At 37.2% G+C, this 19,574-nt stretch overlaps 1 protein-coding gene across 12 annotated transcripts in view; it reads right to left on the reverse strand.

Moving 5' to 3' along the window:
- MAP3K4 (mitogen-activated protein kinase kinase kinase 4) overlaps window positions 1-19,574 on the reverse strand; it is a 70,310-nt gene that overhangs the window by 24,472 nt on the left and 26,264 nt on the right. For 10 of the 12 annotated variants that reach the window (XM_054193816.1, XM_054193811.1, XM_054193809.1 and 7 more), the window contains 10 exons: window positions 15,432-15,578; window positions 12,624-12,781; window positions 12,109-12,225; window positions 11,581-11,680; window positions 11,407-11,490; window positions 8,841-9,107; window positions 6,911-7,060; window positions 5,707-5,868; window positions 4,538-4,671; window positions 1,594-1,672 (listed from right to left, as the gene is read on the reverse strand). In XM_054193816.1, the coding sequence (XP_054049791.1) occupies window positions 1,594-1,672; window positions 4,538-4,671; window positions 5,707-5,868; window positions 6,911-7,060; window positions 8,841-9,107; window positions 11,407-11,490; window positions 11,581-11,680; window positions 12,109-12,225; window positions 12,624-12,781; window positions 15,432-15,578 (1,398 nt within the window). The remainder of the gene's footprint in view (window positions 1-1,593; window positions 1,673-4,537; window positions 4,672-5,706; window positions 5,869-6,910; window positions 7,061-8,840; window positions 9,108-11,406; window positions 11,491-11,580; window positions 11,681-12,108; window positions 12,226-12,623; window positions 12,782-15,431; window positions 15,579-19,574) is intronic. The other 2 variants (XM_054193813.1, XM_054193812.1) reach the window with 2 other exon arrangements.

Below are 19,574 nucleotides of genomic sequence, written 5' to 3' on the forward strand. Positions count from 1 at the left end.
TCACTGTGTATGTAACCCTGGACAAGTTATTAAATCTTCCTCTGGTTTTGATTTACTTGTCAGAACACCAGGGATAAAATACGTCTTCACAATAAAGAATTAAAATTATGTTCTTAGGTACAAGTTGCTATGAAGGCCAGTTTTATATACCAGTCATTCAGACTAGTCAAAATTTATTCCAGAAATTCAGAAACTTAGTGAAGACCAGGAACTTGAAGCTAGACGAACAACAACAAAGTTTAAAAAAAAAAAAAAAGGGAAAAAAAAGGAGAAAAAAGTGTTTAGTCAGTGATTGGCATATCTTATCAACCCAGACTGAGATAGAATCTCCGATTCAGATCTAGACTGTCCTTTTTCTGTCACATCAGGCATTATTCAAATAAGAGATTAGGACTGACATAAGATATTTCTAGGTGAAATGCTGTGACCTGGGTTATACAGGAGTCAGATTAATCAAAGTGGTTTCAAGTGATGCTCTCTAAAACTGAAATCCAGTTTAAGAAACCAGAAGTTCAGCAATGGAGTTAAAGTTTTGGTTTCCCCCCTTCCTCTCACACTTGTTCAAACTCTGACTTTGTCTTAAATAACACTTGCTCTGAATTCTCTTCTCTGTACATGTGAAACCTCTGTCATAAAACCATTCTATTTGAAGAAGTGCCATGATATCTTAGATAGTTACTCTTCAAAATACTACGTGTTTTAGAAACTGCATCAAAGCAAATAAATAAAGCTGAGAGGCTACTTCCTAAAGCTACAGTATTAATGTATTTCAAATACAAGCTTAACTCTGTTGTTTAGGCAGATAACACTTTCCCGACAATGCATGCACAGGACTAAAACATAACTTACTTGAGAACTCTTGATAAAAATATATGTGAAAAGAGACTAAATTATATAGTTTCTCTATTATGCAATAAATGTGGTTGGCATTTCCTAACATATCTTGAAATTAATAAAAATCAGACGTGCTGACACTCACATTCTGCTATTTTGTGGCAACTGTGCTTTCACTTCTCTGTAGTACTGTACCAAGATCAGAGAAATAAATTCTCAGAATTTTATTTCCACAGGAAAAAGGGGAAGGCAGAGCACATAAAAAAGCCAGTTTTAGTCTACTATATTTTACATAGTAAAAACAAAAGAAAGGAGCTTTAAAGACTGGTTCACATTGGCACAATTTGAAGAAATGTCTTTAAACAACTGTGAATTTGTATTCATACCCATAAATAAACTCTGGGTGCTAAGCAAGCCTTAAGCCTGTGTTAAGAAATTTATTATGACAACTATAAATTGTAACTCTGCAGAAAAGCTGCTGACAAATTTCCCAAGAGACAAAGGAGGATAGTCTCCCAAGACAGTACCAGCAACTTGTTAGCAATCCAAAAACATTAATGCCCATGGTCGCAAGCGTGCTCTATTCAGAATCTTACAAGGTGAAGACATATCAACATCCTCAGTTCTAGACAACACCAATTGTTTCAGAACAGCACCAGTATTCAGACATAGCAGTATAAAAAATATCCCTGATAACATATACTGATAGCTGCACATTTATTTAGAAATAAACAGCAAGCAGAGTAACTTAATTCATACCAAGAAGTCATCTTCTGGGAGAGCTGAAATAAATGCTGGCTCGATGGCTTGAAGAAAATCAAAACCTTGAGTTGCCCACCTATCTCAAAGAAAAAGACAAGACAGAAAATGAATTGCTCTTCAGCTAAAGCCATCATAAGAGTTTCAACAACATCCAAGAACAGTAAGTGACAGTTACTTATTTTTCCTCTAGAAAATATGACAAAATCTTGGTAAGAAAATTGATTAATAAATAGGAGGTAATATATTTAGCTTGTATTAATATTTTCCCAGTTATATGCAGAAAAAGTCTGATTTTAGCAAGCACACTGCGAAATAAAGTGAGCAGGCCATGCTGTATACCTCAACTCTTATATGTGTTATCTTCAGGAACAGTATCATCGATTCACTCACAATATGTTGGCAACAAGCCAAACCACTACATCCCCTGCCTAAATTCTCCTTTCTGAAACAAGACTGAAAGAGTTCTTATGATTTCATGACTATCTGATCAGCAGCAACTGGACATCACTGGTTTCAGGGCCTAGGTTGGTAAAGTCAGGGCCTAGATTGGTAAAGCAAAACAAAAGAGTAACTTGGCTAGAGCAAGTTGTGTCTTCAGCCACCTGCCCTCCCCCCACTCCCTCCTTTTAGACCTACTAGAATTAGCAGCTGCAACCTAAAAAGTGCAAGTACAATCATAGGATATTCTGAGTTGGAAGGGACCAACTCCTGACTCCACACAGGAGGGCAACTTGAAAGTTGACTCACATAGAGCTTAGCATCAACCAGAACCCTGAGATTTCTTTCTGCAGGGCTGCACTCCAACCTCTTGGCCCCCAGTTTATATGTATACCCAGGATTACACCACCCCAGGTGCAAAATCTGGCATTTGTCCTTGTTAAATTTCATAAGGTTGGTGATTGCCTAGCACTCAACCTATTAAGATCGCTCTGTAAGGCCTCTCTACTCTCGAGGAAATCAACAGCTCCTCCTAATTTAGTATTGCTTGCAAACTTACTTAGTATGTACTCAACTCCTGTGTCCAGATCATTGATAAAAACATTGAAGAGAACTGGCCGTACAACTGAGCCCTGGGGAACACCCTAGTGACTGGCCACCACCTAGATGTTACCCCCCATCTATTCCAACTCTGAGTCCAACTCTTCAGCCATCATATTGTTCACCCATCATATTGTGTGCGTGTCTAGCTGTAGGATGGACAATTTGTCCAGAAGGATATTGTGAGAGACGGTATCTAAAGCTTTGCTAAAATAATAATTAAAAAAACCCCAACAACAACAAAACTCAGCCACATCCATTGCCTTCTCTTTGTCTACTAGGCCGGTAACCTTGTCAAAAAAGGATATTCAGTTAGTAAGGCATGGCTTGCCCTCCATGAACCCATGTTGACTTTGACTGATGACTACATCGTCTCTGAAGTGTTTTTCAGTAACTCCTAGAATAACCTTCTCCATAATTTTACCAGGAACTGAAGCAAGACTGACAGGCCTATAATTACCAGGGTCACCTTCCCTGCCCTTCTTGAAAATGGAAATAACTTTTGCTAGCTTCCAGTCAAGGGGAACCTCTCCAGATTCCCAAGACTGCTGATAAATAACTGAGAGAGGTCTTGCAGTAACATCATCCAACTTATTCTGTTCTTTGGAATTAATTCCAACAGGCCCCATAGACTTCCATGCATTTCATTGCAGCTGCAAATCTTGTACAAGTTGAAAGTCAACCAGGAGCTTATCACTCCCATAGTTCTGGTCCTTCAACCCAGGGCTCCAGGGGTCCCAAGGCCCATCATATGTGTTAAAGACAGCGGCAAAGAAAGAAGGCATTAAATGCCTCTGCTTTATCCTGGTCCCAGTTTATGAGATGGACAATTTCATCCATCTCATCTTAAGTCCTCCTTGTGCTAACATGGTTAAAAAAGCCTTTTAAATTGTTTGGGGGGTTTGTGGTGGTGGGTTGGTTTTTTTTTTGGTTTTTTTTGTTTTGTTTTGTTTTGTTTTTTTTTTTTTAAGATTAGCACACCAAGCTAACCATCCTATCCACACATGGTTCATTCTTTCCTCCTCTTCTTCCACCAAGCAAAATAAATCACCTCCAGGACAAACTGATCAGCCCTATACTTTAAGAAAACAAAACTGTAAACTGTCACTGGTGTGTAATCTGCTAGCACAGACCAATATAAGGCACCTATTTTAATGCAAAAGAATTCTATTAAATTTCCGATATACCATCTGCAAAATGCTGCAAAACCACCTAAATAATTCAGGTAATGGTATCATTCTGCTTGGGCCAGTTTCCCAGTTCCTCTGTTCACATCCTCAAAGTGATGTAACTTGTTAACTTTTTTCAATAGTGCTCAGTAGTAGAGTTTCATCCGCAAATGCATCTGCGATCATAAAACTGAAGAATTTTCACCAGAGTGGTGAAACTTCTTCCTCATCAGTGGGCCGTACTACAGATGCTTTCAGAAAGGACTAATAGAAGGACTTCTACAGGAGGCTAAAGCTTCCATACACACATCGTTTCCACAACGGGCACAAAAGAATACGGCTTTCTCTGTAGAATACCCAGAGAATGACTGTTGCATACTCTGCAATCTTTATTGACTCCTGATCATGTAGCACTTTTGTTCCAACCTAATGACCCTTATTCTGGTGTCTTTTAATTGTCTGGGTGCAACAATCTCCACTTTTTCTTGCCATTTTCTGTCATCTAACATGAGGCAAAATGAGGCAAAATGTTCTACAAAATCTTCTGCTAAGCAGCTGGAGTGTTCATTTGGCTTTATGCATTTACTATTCAAATTACTTTCAAAATGTAAGAGCCAGAAGCAGCAATAGTTCAGAAGAACTACTTCTAAACAATAAAGCGTTATTCATGGTGCGAGAAGTCCTGCATGGCATTTAAATGCAAACTGCTATGGCAGTAACAAGCTGGTTGTTACCTGGGTCGAGTGCCTCGGCCACTCTCACATTTGGTTAGCACATAATTCATCCATTTTCTGGCAAAGCTGATATACTTGTCTCCAATTTTCTGCCTGAATTCTCCAGACATCAGACGAACAACTTCTTTATGGTACTGTAAGAAACTAAAGATTACTTTTCACGTATTAAGAAGAACAACAAAAATACCATTTGCAATATCCACTGGCGTACTTGCAGGCTAACAAACTCTACTATATGGTAACAGTCACATCCTATTCTTAGACAAAATTATTTTATGCAAGCAGTTGTATATTTATAAAAAAAATAATCATGAAAAAGTATATGATATAAAACATGTTACAATGAGAGGCAGCACTTGAGCCATATTGCATTCTTACATGTGTACCGGCATGTGTGGATGTTTAACAGTGTAACATTTAAGAAACATTCTACATACATGCTCAGTTCTGTAATCAGAGATTAAACAGCAAAGTAGTGTTTACTTCTAGTTATACTGCAGGTAATATTAGGGGATAAAGGAGTTATGTATGTACATTTGAAAAATTAAACAGAAACACCAGCTGATTTTTAGAAGACTACCCTTAGAAGTAAGTTAGGATATGACACAATCTGAAAAAAATTTTACAAAGCCCACAGAAATCAAGCAGTGAAACAATATACTAAAAGCATCCAAACATGACATTTCTTCATCAGCACTCTGAGGCAGGCATTCAAAAGCTACATTCACTGCATCAAAGAACCACCACAAACTTTGAAAGAATGGCTCATATTACAGTATTACGCTATTCTAGGCTGAAAAACTGTGAGAAGCCAAGTTACACAATGACACTCAATATCAAAGGATTTTTGGATATTTCCGATCTCATCTAAAATGCTGCCAAATAGCAGAGCCTACAAGACTACACCTGAGTTTATCAAGGTCTTAAAGGTTTTTAGAGTTCCAGGCATTGCTAACTGGAGTCTGAATTTAATAGATCTATCTGGGTTTTTTCAATCACTTTCACATAAGATTTCTGCGGCAACACATGCTTTTTACGATGCTATGCTAGAATTCTTCGTATTTCCACAGTTATAATTACTTTATCTGCACTATTGCAAACCCAGAAATTTCAATTGGTTCTTACCAAAACTATAAAACAAATGTGTCATTAAGTTTTTGTTTCCTTACCTCAAACCCAAAATTATAACCCTGAATCATGGCTTCCCGGTAGTATTGCTGCAAAGTGGCAGATTCAGATTCATCAACTTCAGCATCAAACTCAGATGTGAACATGTGATCAACTCTATCAATGGCACTGCTTATCTTATTGCATAGCTGTAATGCATCACTCTGAGTAACAACAACAATAAGGGATGGGAGGCATCAAATTATTATTTATATTCTACAGTTGACTAAGGCAAACATGAATCTAACAATTACATTATTTTTAAATGGAAATGTACTTTAATGCCATCACAATTCATTCAGTCTTGGAAAAACAAACACTTTTCAGTAGTTGCACTAAGCAAGTCTTATCAATAACTGAAGTATTAGAATTAAGTTTGTTTGCTTGAGTAAGATTAACTTTAAAAACAAAGACAGCAAAGGGGGGAAAAAAAAACCACCCAAGAACCCCACTCAAACATAAACACCCAACCAAAAATCAGACAGACAAGAACAGAGAAAATGAGTTCTACTATCTGTAACATGACCAAGCCTTTGGTTGTATTTTCACCCTGGGGTTGTGGGCACAGCTTCTCCTGAACTCAGGGGGAAAATGTAGGGACCTGATATTGCTGCTTCAACCTATCAAATCTTTGCTTTCCTGGGTTCTCCAAAACAAAGAAAAAAAAAAACACCAAAGGAAACCCTCATCCAACAAAAGAACACCACAAAAAAAAAACCCCAAAAAACAAACTACCCACACCAAAAACAAGAGAAAAAAAAAAAAGAGAGAGAGAGACCTACCCGCTTTTATATCACAAAGCGGCCACCTTCTTCAAATATGGGGAAAAAAAGTTGTTTCTTGCAGGTCATGGATTTTGGCAGAATTTTTTTTTTATTAAATCAAACAATTTCTTTCAATTCAATAGTGCTCTTGTACAAAGATGTATTTATTCTGTTGCTATTAATATTTCAGTTGCATTATGGACTTATTTCCCACTTACCCAGTGCAAAAATGATTACGTCAATATCACTCAAAAATACACTCTCAAAATCCTTTCCAAAAACAGAATGAAAACGGTACTGAAAGTAAAGTCCATAGCAGTTCCATAAATTACAATTGCAGAATATGTCATTAGCATTGCAATCAAGTCTTCGTACATGTTTTTACTTACCAGTGGGTAAAGCACAATCAATTTTGACTGAGATAATCTCAAAAACTGCTTACCTTTAGCTGTTGTAGAGCTTTGGCGATGACTGGTTGGCTGGACGTCTGTTCCTGGTGCAGAGAGATAAGCCCTTCAATAGACTGCTGGAAAGCTTTTCTCTGACTCACAAGGTGGGCAGATTGAATGACCACAAGGAGGAGGTTATCAACCTAGGAATACAAAATAGTTCTTATAAACAAAATCCTCTCTATAAAAACATGTCCTATAACAGCAAATTCCAACACTGTTTTTTTTTAAATCTAAAATATGAAAGAGCTCTGTTCTCATTCTTCATGAAAATCTTTAATTCACACAGAAAATCTTGATGCTGGCAACTGAACTTGATAAACTCTCATCTCATGAGCAGAGCTCTATTAGGGCAAATGCCACAGCAAGTTTTCAAGGCAAATATGCTCCTATTCACTTATGGAAAGGTTTAGGAAACACTATATTAAAATTATCTTCAGAATACACAGAAAGGCAGCATCTAAGCAAAACAACTGTATTTTTTCAAACCAGATAGAGGTAACAACCATCGCATAAATAAGGAAGTTTTATCCAACTAAGGTAATACACTTCAGGACAAAACCTACTATTGAACAAGGAAAACGATGGATTTACCACACAGCATTTGCTCGAATTCTGAAAATTAAAATGTAAGAATATGTTTTGGCAACCAGAGCTCTGATATTGCAGAAGTCTATAAAAGTACACAGTCACAGATGGTGCTGCCTTTGCTGTGGCACCATGAGTCACATACTAAGCTCTGTTGATTTCAGACAACAGACAATGCATCTGCAACAAGTTACTCATAAAACAAGACCTACTTCATCCAGATTGATTTTCCATACCTCATCCCCAAAGAATATTTTCATGCTCAAAATTCTTTAAATGTTGATGGGATTCGTCTATTTTATGTTTTTTTAAATAACACAATAAACAGCATTATACGCATACACACAAAAACACATACTCAAACACACAGTGTTTTATGTGCACTTATATATGTTAATAGAATACCATTTGCAAACCAAATTCCATCTTTTGCTGTTTTCATTTTCTGAATGAAATGCTAACTTTGATAGAAGTCCAATGAAATTCTAAGCACTTAATCAAAGGCCATTTTTTTTTATTGTTCAGCCTGGACAACAGACAAACAGGAAGTAACATGCTTGCACATTAAAAACAGCAGTACGTACAGGAGTGACTTTTTCAACTGCCTGTAATTGCTACAGCCCTCTGAACGCTAGAGGCCAGGCACAGCGACAAGGAAAGTCACTCTTGTTTGTGGACAGTAGAGCCCATTTATGGTTGGGATCTAAGGAACTGCATGACATACCACAAGGAAAATTCACTTAGCTTAACATAAGGATATGAGAAGAGGAGGGGCAGGGAGCTGCAGCTGGCTCAGTTGCTAGAGAGTAGCAGAACTGCTGGCAGGGAACCCCCTGTTGGCTTGGGATGAAGGAAAGTACGACTGGAAAGATTTCTCCCTGCAGAACTGCTGAACATCCAGTAGCTTCCACAGAAATTTAAGTTTAAATGTCACAATTCACGCAAGACTGAAAGTAACTGGTTTTACGCCTCAGTGTGTGGAAAGCACACAACTGCCACACGTTCTTGGAGACTTGACTTCTTAATAAAATGTACAGTTTCCAAGTCCTAGCCACACTTCTGCTACTGAGCACTGAGCTAGGTATTGAAACTCTTTTTATTATAAAATTCCAACCCTGAAAAATGCACACTGTCGAGATTAATCCTTCTAGCAAATGCTAAAATCCACTGAATTTAATACTTGCATTAACATAACTAAGGGTCAACCTTATCCTTGAATTTAACTTTTCATTACCTATAAAAGGACACATGCCTCACTTAAATTACTGTAGTTAATCTGAAAGGATAAGCATTCACAGAAGTGTGGAGACCACAGAAACAGGGATAAAAACCCACCTGCATGGTTCGCAGTGTATCAACAGTTTCTACTTGTGGCACTACTTTGACTGGTTGACCCTCCCATGCACTCCAGCTGTCGTCCAATTCATGGGTTTTATCACTGTGTTTGGTCATTAGTAAGTAGGCCTCATACGCAACATCATCTGAATCCTTTGAGCAATCCTTTCCAGCAGCTGCATTGAGGAGCTGCAAAATCACAGATTTTTCACCCGCAATGCCATTTGGTACAAATACTTGCAAATTCTCAAGTCCAGGGATTTGTACCTGTAGAAAAAAAAAAAAAAAAAATATAGCAAATGAGCGAATCTCACTGTCTTCTATGATACATTAAATAGATATATGTCATCTCATTTCTGCAAGTGGGAGAGTTTCCATCTTAAACAGCTGTACAACATACATACTAAAACAGTACGTGCATCCATTTTACACTAAAAGTCAAAATGCATTATAAGAAATTATTTGTCTTGAAATCCACTAGATCACCAACTTCCAGTGACATCTTTCCTTGCACCTTCAATTGATCTTTCTACATATTCTTCTAAAGGAATCTTGTGAGAAAAAAGTCCAATTTCACATATATACTATATATGTGTGCATATGTATGTATAAAATACATACACACGTATTTTAAAAAAGTAAATTAGTCAAGACTAATATAAGACTTATGAAGCACACAGTTTAAAGACTGGAATATTAAAAGAAGAAAGATTCCTTCAGGATATCTAAGAATCCACATAACATTTATCAATGGCTAAAAAAGATAAGACTAGGCAAGAATAAAAAAAAAAAATCAGTTATTCTTTTACTATTCATGAAAGAGAGATTAATTAAGTCCAGTAAGAGTGTCCTTTTTTTAATAAAATACTACTTATACTACTTAAAAACTACTTTTGCATTGTATCTGTCACATTGGTAACAATACTTTAATCAAGTCAGGCAGCAGAATCAGACTGTGAAAAAAGTAAAACAGTTGATACTTGTGATTTGACATGAGGTAACTGACTTATAGTGAAGTTTAATTCTCTCTTTTCAGAGTTTGATGTCATCAAACTAAGACAAAACACTGCACCCAACATTTTCACTGTTAAGCAGCCATATTTTATAGTTAAAACCATTATACTCTACAGGTAGATGTAAAAACTAGGTGGCTAGATGGTTGTTACTGAAAGCTAAAATTGTTTCCCAAAACTAACAAGCTCCTAACTGAAAAGGCTGTTAAAAAAGTAAACTCCTTACATAATGGTAGAGGACCAATATACGAAGTGTTAATCACAAATGTGTGTCATTTCAAGTGGTGTAAAAAAGGGGAGTGGTAATACATAAAGAGGGATAAATCTTGAGATTCACATAAACTACCTAGATTATTTAACCCATGTGCTTAAACGGATTTTTCAAACTCAAGATTCATTTTTTTCTTCAAAACATGTGCATAAGAACAATGATAGAATCTTTAACTAGAAGGTCTACCAAATTTAATACTGTGTCTTAAAGCAGCCAACAGTGGACACCTAGGGGAAAATATTTTTTAAAAGTAGACACACATTGATTTTCCTAACTATTCTCTTAAACAATTCACAGACCAAAGTCCTGCTGAGCCAGATGTTTCATCCATGTATTTAACAATCCTTTACGATCTTCTCTCCTCTGAACTTGCTGGTCTCCCCTTGAACCAATTTCCACTTTTAGGAATCATTTATATAAATCTAACAAGAATTTTTTCATTAAAAAGTTAGTAGATTATTTCCCAATTGGGAATTATATATATTAAATGTATGGAAGGACAAAAAAGATCAGCAGATGCAAATAAATTTAATCGAAGCAATTGATTTACTTAAATTCATACTACAATAAAGACTTGTTGACTTAGGAATTTATAAGGAATAAAGTGCAAAACCATAAATGTGGGAATTTATAGTGCAGTAAATATTGGGCACCGAGAGTTTAACCTACTTTTGCTTTACAATAGTTTTCCAGCAAGAGTTGTTCTGGAACAGAACACAGTCCCTACATTTCTCACATTCTTAGTACTCTCACAGAAGCTTGCTAGAGCAGACAATTGTAATATTTTTGCTTTATAAAAGCACAAAAAACACAGGTCCATAGTCCGAGATTACCTACTTTAACATGTTCATTTACTAATGTATTTGTTTACCTCATAAACTTTAAAGCATTTATTTTTCATAACTCTCTCTACTAAGTGTTATTACTCCCCTCTCACAAATGAGTAAGTATTATTGAAGCAAAATGGCTTTTCCTAAGTCACAAAGAAATCTTTTGGAAGACAAGGAATTAGACACTGATTTCCCAAAACACAGACTAGCATTCCCACTCACAGGTACAGAAAATAATTTGACTGACACAATTAATATTAAATACATGACACTTTAAATCATACAATCGTATAATAGTATGGGTTGTAAGGGACCTTTAAAGGTTATCTAGTTCAACCACCAAATGTTGAGATATAGATACCACATTAAAACATTGAAAGTATGTCAATAAATATCGTTGACATTTTGCTTAGCATCCCCACTCTACTTTCATGCTTCTAAACTGAATTTACCTTCACATACTCTTTTGTTTTCAGAGCGTTCAGAAGATCTCGCACAGGGGCTGACAATGCAAATTCTGCTGCTATTTCAAGGTCCTACAAGTAATGACAAAACAAAAGAATATGCTTTCAGACTGAATTTCTTTAAAGCATATAAGATGAAACTCTACTCCACTACTAACTTACCTTCCTCAGCATTTTAGCAAAACCAAGAGCTTTGGAGGCCCTTTCTCTAGCTTCATGAAACAGTTCTTTGAGTGCTCGGCTGGTCTCTATAACAGACCTCCTGAAACATTGGTAGGAATAAATTGACAATGTTTTAATAAATCATATTGCATTTTTATAGCTCTTAGAAAATAAGAATTTTTTACACGTATGTCAACAGAAAGGGCATAGAAAAGATAAGCATTTACAAGCAGCTGACTGAAATAAATTGAACTTAGGCAGGCACGTTTTTGATAGGAATATAAAAATTGAATTTAAAGAACATTACATAAACAATCTCTCATAACCAGAACTAAAAATAAGGCTACTAGTCTTCAAACAAACAAAATGATCGTTCATTACTACTGCATAAAAAATATCAGCAATAAAGTTTATGGAGTCTTGCATTTAGAAGTTTTCATTCTAAGATATAAAATGCAGTACGTACCTGCCAGGGGTATAGAAACATGAATGTGTTAATTATTATTATTAAACTGAAGGACTTAGTACCTGATTTCATCTGATGCAGTACTGTCATCGGCACTGGCCCAAAATTCATCACAACTGTCTTGTAGTCCAGAATCTAAAAATATTCCTGTAGATTTCAGCAGCATTCCTGCAATATCACTGTAACAACAGAAATGGTGGAACTTCAGAGTCTTATTCAAGTAGCATGGCACCTTAAACTTCTTCCTACTCCGTCCAATGCAACAGAGCTGCGTTGCCGAGTCCGCCTGCAGAAACAAGCAGCATCTTGGGGGCCCTCAGTCACTGCACATGCACAGGGCTAGCAGGAATGGGGACCTTCCATAGAAGCAATCATTCCTGTTACAGCTAGAGCAAGAGCAACCTGGCATTACTGCATCCTGTATCTACAGTCACTGTAATAATCGACGAATTCTCAGACTATCACCTGCTTACTGAGGCTTCAAGAAGCTCAACCGAGGAACCCTGAACAAGTGCTGACCTGAATATCTATGTAGTGCAAATTAACACCATAAGCAGAGTAATTAAATAAAACCTACCAAAACAGTTTTCCAGCTTGAGCTTCACCTCCTCTTATATAAGGAGTTATCTCTTTGGTGAAATTCCATTCTTCCTCCAACAGATTTTTTAAACTATGAGACGCTTGAGGTAACTGCTGTAGCATTTGGATCCAGCTTCGCATATAATCAAAGTAAACCTGTACATGGAAAGAGACAATTTAAACAGGAATTGTTATACAACACGGAGCTAAGGACTATAACTTCGCAAATCAACAAACAATCTCAACATTATACAATTTATAGAAAATATTTCTACAACATTTTTTGTTTGCTATGACTGAAAACAAGCTACATGTTTCTACCCAAAAGGTGCAATTTACGGCGTGGGAAGAAGTGCTACTGAAGTGTATTTGTACTGTGTCTTCATGATACTTCTCTGAAAATATTGACAGTATCACCACCTCACTTGCTGTGCTGCTATTCACCATTGTATCAGTGGATACCCACAATGGCCAGAGTTTTTAAAGCTGAACTATTGAAAAACAGTTTCTAATCTTTTATTAACTGGATTACTCCAAAAGGCTCTATCTGAACATATCCTCCTGGATATGGATAAGTGCAGTGAGCAGGCTTCTCAGGTTCTATATTATATCTTGTGTTCCTTTCTATCAAGTCTTATCTCTCACCTTTATTTAATTATTATTGTTTTAAAACAACATAAAAACACAGGTAAGTACAATTCTTCTTCAAACATCTGCCCTTCAGGATCTTACTGAATGCAAAAAACGCGCTGTCATTTTACCATGTTTTAGTTCAATAATCCATAACATCAACCAGTGTCCCTCCTTAGAAATGGTCAAGACACTTCCTATTGGTTTCAGGTATTTTTGGACCACACTGTAATAATGCAAAGATCATAGAAACATAGAATCATTTGGGTTGGAAGGGACCTTAAAGACCATCTAGTTCCAAGCCCCCTGCCACGGGCAGGGATACCTCCCACTAGACCACATTGCTCGAAGCTCCATCCAGCCTGGCTTTGAACACTTCCAGGGATGGGGCAGCCACAACTTCTCTGGGCAACCTGTTCCAGTGCCTCACCACCCTCACAGCAAAGAATGTCTTCCTAATATCTAATCTAAACCTACCCTCTTTCAGTTTAAAACCATTACCTCTTGCCCTATCACTCCACTCCCTGATAAAGAGTCCCTCCCCATCTCTCCTGTAGACCCCCTTTAGGTACTGGAAGGCTGCTATAAGGTCTCCCCAGAGCCTCCTCGTCTCCAGGTTGAACAACCCCAACTCTCTCAGCCTGTCTTCATAGGAGAGGTGCTCCAGCCCTCTCATCATCTTCATGGCCCTCCTCTGGACCTGCTTGAGCACATCCACGGTCTTTCCTATGCTGAGGGCTCCAGAGTTGAATGCAGTACTTGAGGTGGGGTCTGACAAGTGCAAAGTAGTAAAACCCTACTCTGCATTAGGTAGGTACTGTGTTACTGTGTTCTGGTATCAGGCTGTAGCCACATTCTTGACTTCATTTAATTTGCCTTTCACTCTCTGTCTAATTCCTCTTCCAGTACTTTTCTTAGCTACCTTGCCTGTTTATACAAGGAGTCCACAGATAAAGACAAAGAATAAGTTCCACCCCCCAGCCCTCATTAATCCTGTCTTAACCTTCTCATTTCCTACAAGTTTTCCCTATTCCTATTTTCAGTCCAGATCATCTCTTCAGCAATCTTTGCCCAGCTGTTCCAACCTTCTGACAATCTTGACCATTCATCTAATCTTTCTTCCCTGCTCCTGGGGCTACAGTAACCTGCAACTCTGAAGAGGCACAAACTGTGATTCTTTGAAGTCTGATATACTTATTCCTATTTACACGGTCTTGTTACCATCACTTTCAAAACCTACAAAAAGCAAAATCCTTATACAATTAAAACTGCTGCCAGAATTCAAGCTCTTGCCTCAAAGCACAAAAACATTATGGCTACCTATAAAAAAAGCAAACCACCAGGTAAGAAATTTCAAAATGGATAAGGTGAACCATTTTCCTTTCATCTAGCCAGGTCATTTCTGCTGGAATTTTCTAGAAATTTCAGATGGAGAGGAAGGCAGGCATACAGCATAGGAACTTAAGGTAAAACAGTACATTTTCACCAGTGTAGGCAATGAAAAGCATGTAATAGGAAAATCCACATGCACTCAACAATAGGTGCTACCAACAGCTCTGCTGATAAAACACTAGTGATGAGGTATTGAGGTATATGTTGGGTGTTTTTTTCCCCAGAACAGTGAGGACAAAGCTCAAACAACTCACCAAAGAATAAAAATCAATTACATCAAAGGGAACAGTAATTTAAACTAAATTTACTAAAGAATACTTCATTTAATATCTTTCAGAGGCCAAGTGTTTGTCTTGAAAATTCTTCTTTATGTTTAACTTATTGCAATAATGAATACATATTAAAAATAAGGTATCATTAATGGATGAATGCAAGACCAAGATATTAAGACATCAAAAGGTTATTAAAAGTTTATTTTAAATTTATGGAATTTACAGTTCTATTTATGAACCATTTTACTGTAAATACAGGCAATTTACAAGTATACTGTAGCACAGTCCAGAAAAAAAAAAATAAAATCAGTATTCATAAAATCATTGCTAATATGGCAATGGCTACTGTGTTACCATTACAAGTCCATTAAAACAATAAAATTAGTTAAAGTAGCACAACAAAAAAAAAAATTCCATGACCTACAGCCAACAGGGACGACAGATTTCTATTAGCGGTATTCTGATTAATACACTTACTAGAACTCCAAATATTTTCTCCTTTTGAGGCTTACCATTAACATTTTATGCAGGTCTTCTTCAAAGGAATCAATGTTGCAATCAATCTTTTGTAAGTCATCTAACACCTCCCGTAACATAAACTGGTAATATTGCTTCATTAACAGTCCACCCTTCAGAACCTCTTTACACTCTCTCACTAGCTGCAAGAGAAAAACCCAAAACCTGCCATCAGTCAAGGCATTACTCTTAAATTCTCCCTGGGAAGTGAAAGCTCAATTTGTCAGTCCCGTTTGTCTAAATAAGTTAGTTTAGCACCATATTCAACAGGTTTTAGAAATTAATACAGTCACTCTACATGCCTGCAGGAAAGATGTGACTAGTTTTCCAGGATTATTTAATTGCCATCACACCATTTCCCACATGACTGTAAATGAAGACGGATACAGATGTTTTAGACTTCATTCCCTGTGCACGGCCACAGCAAGCAACTTACTGGATAATTAAAAATTTAGAAGTGGGCAAGAGGGCTCGCAATCACCAAATCACCAGTTTCAATGCAATCAAGTCAGGAATAATATGCAACGTGTTTGACAGATGCTTAGAGACCCATGAGAAATATTTTACTACAGGGAATTCATTGTCAATCTATTGGGCAGGTGTCTGCAACTCTTAACACCAATATCGGACCTGAAAACAGTTAGTGAAAACAGTTTTATTGCTTCCCTGGGCAAGGCTAACATGAGGAAAGTTATCTTTTCAACTGCAGAAGTGGTCACTTTTAGCCAAACAGCTGCCACCCCTCCCTGAAAGCTTATATTTATTTGAAGAAACTTGCACAACCACAGACACAGGAGTACACAAACAGCAAGAACTGTTTCAAACCTACACTAACAAATGCCTTTCCTTCAGAAGTCCTTCCAGTGCTAAGGGCGTATGCTTCTGAAATTATCAGTCTCCAGGTTTGACAGCCCCTGGCCTTTTCTGCGCAACTTCATTAAATCAAGAGTCTGAGATGAAGAGAGCGGTTCATTTGGAGGGAACGGAATTGTTGGTTAATCTGCTTATAAAAATCTTCTATAATGGCTATCCTGGCAAAACAATATATCAATATAGTGGACCCAATGTATGAGAAATTATAATGGCATGAAAGCAAAAAACATACAACGTTATTAATATGACAAGAGTCTTTGGAACCTTTTACAGGCCAGAACATGTTATACTATGTTCCCCACATGCAGGGGAACAAGGGTAATATTCCAAACTCTGTAGTTTAAAACTTACCAATAGTTAGGTGAAAAGGGGAAAAAAAAGGAATTTTTTTTATAAGATGGAAATCCAATAGTTACACATTTTTATCACTTAACATGTCACATATTTAAAAAATGAATGTGCATTCTACACTCTCCACTCACTCAATTACATTCAGCGTACTCCGTCTTAACCTATCAGGGTTTTTTGCCCTTGGATCCACAAAAAAAAAAATAAAAATTAACTGGTATTTAACTACCCATCACAGAGACAGATGGGGCTTGGCAATATCATTTATCCATAAAACTTTACTATATAATACGGTATATCTTACAGATACAAGCAAAGTTCACTGCTAAATCTTGCAGAGAGTAACATTTATCTATTTCAAAATAAAATAATCAAAACTTCATTAAAAATAGAGATATTTTGTTTAAATAATACTGCCATGCAGTGATGTGTAGTGCCACTGAATAACAGAATTTAGGATTTACAAAAAACCCTGCAGTGCTAATTTTAAGAGTCAGCTTTTGGAACTGACACTCACAAGGCAACAGGGAAACAAAAAAAAAAAAAAAGGTCTCTAACGAGCACACTAAAGAATGTGCAGCTTAAACTGAAAATATTATCACTATTACTAGTTTGTTTGATGGATTGCTTTTTGTTTAGGGAGTTTGTACAATAAATTCCTTTCTGCAAAGCAGGTGGGGGAGGTCACACAGCCTCCAGGGTACTGTAGTTTAGAGCAAGAAAGTTTATATTAAGTTTTCTGGGTTTTGGTGGTCTGGTTTTTGTTTCCCCTTGACCCCTCCCGTATTTACTTGACCTATAAAATAACAACATGCCATCAAACATTCAATTTTTTCGGTTCCAGTAATTTACATCATTTACATCAAAATTTACATCACACCTACTCTAAGTGGCCTATATACCCAATACAAAAAAACTGATTAAGCAGAACACAGTAACTAGTCAGTACATTGTGGCCCTGCTCCAAGTGGTGTCAGCCACTTATCAGAAACCAGCCACTTATCAGAAACCAGAAACCAGACTTTTCACTTTTCAACTTGGTCAGACTACCTTAGAGTTAATGCATGCCACATGCCAATAACAGACCGTAAGCAGCCTGCACAAAATGTTGATGGCTGACATAAGGACTGTTGACCCAAAAATTCCAGTAGGAATGCTTTAAGATCACCTAGATAGAGTATTGATCATCAGATACGGTTTTCCCCATCCAAATACACATCCTTTAGTTGTTGTCTTCTTTAATCGTTAAAACACATGTTCGGATTAACTGGTTAACAGGTGTGTGGATAACAGAATTGGTAATTAAGAAATCAGCACCTGCATCAACACACAATATGCTATTGTGCTTCTAGCTATAGACTTAAGTGGGTGTTGATGAAGAAATTACTTATTTGTAAATTGCATTTCTCTATTACAGTAGCCTATAATCTCAAACTAAAAATCTTCCAGCAGTGTTGACCTAATTTCTCCACCGATTTTTGTAAGGAAGAAGCTTTTATGAAATGACAGTATCATCTAGTATACCTTTTTGAAGATACAAACCGGTATGAAAGATCCAGAGAGATCTGATAGTTATTTTGCAGATCAAAGCGCTATAAGACACTCAACACAAGTTATAACAGATGAACAGTGCCTAATTTAACCACCTAACAGAAAAAAAAAAAAAGGTATGCATGTGCACATACAAACACACACCCCCCTCCACTTCTCAGCACAAATGCAGAACTTGAGAACCATCTTGAACTGTTCAGGGACTACACTGCCACCACATAATGGCACATTGCCATTAAAAGAGAACAGCTCTCTCCGACACATTGCATCATCAGGACCCACAAAAGCTATCGCTAAAAGTGAAACATGGACAAGATGGCTCAGGAGGAGGAAGCTAGTAAGAAAAGTCAGGAGAAAAAGCATACTGTAGGAAGCATATAATCTTTGCTGGTTTTCTTTTTGTTGGTACACTTTTTCTTGCAAAGCGGATTTTTTTTCTAAAATAAAATTGACCTGCTAGTAATCCAAAAATTTAACCTCACCTTGGAAAAGTGGAGGAGAACTAGCATGCCTGATAGGGTCAAACAGTACTGCTACACATTTTGAATGGTACCAAAAAGTAGGGAACACTTACAGGTTTCAGTGCCCCAAATGACACCCATTAGGTCAATCACTATAGAAACCGAACTGTGCTGTGCTACGTGCATAGGAAGAACAATTCTATTTGTTTTGGTTGTCTAGGGTTGTTCAACCTAGAGAAGAGAATACGCAAAGGGAATGGAATTACAGTTTTCCAATGCCTAGAGGGTGGTTACAGAGAAAATGGGGACACTCCTTTCACTAGGATGCACGGTGACCTGACAAGAGGCAACAGGCACAAGTTGCTTCAGGGAAATTCTGTCTGGGTTCAAGATAAATGCTTTACTGGGCAGAAAAAGCAAATGCTGGAACAGACTGTGTGGAAAAGCTGTGGAATCTCTCTCACTGGAAGTTTTCATGATCTGGCCTAATAAGGCCCTGGACAACTTGATGCAGGGCCCAGCTTCCACCACAGAAGTTTGGACCAGAGTTATCTCCAACGCAAACTTCTCTGTAATTCTGTAATATTCTGTGAACTTACAAAACAAAACTGACCCCTAGACCCTGTTTTGAGCCTGCCCAAGATTTTAGGAATTGTAATTCTTCAGGAAACAAATACATCTATTTCTGAAATATCCTCAACAGCTCCTTTGCCTGTTCAGAAATATTGCGTGGGACAGCAAGCACTTGCTGAGTTGAATTCATTTTTTCAATGTAATTAGCAAGACAGTATACACCATCAAAACAGTCTGTAACAAACACATTGTTTTCCAGGAAAAAAAGTGTCATTTTTACTTAATTCAAAGTCCATAAGGTGAACACAAAACACAAAAGCAAAAAAAATAGCC

The sequence above is a fragment of the Rissa tridactyla genome, chromosome 3 (assembly GCF_028500815.1).
Source record: "Rissa tridactyla isolate bRisTri1 chromosome 3, bRisTri1.patW.cur.20221130, whole genome shotgun sequence".
Taxonomy (NCBI): Eukaryota; Metazoa; Chordata; class Aves; order Charadriiformes; family Laridae; genus Rissa; species Rissa tridactyla.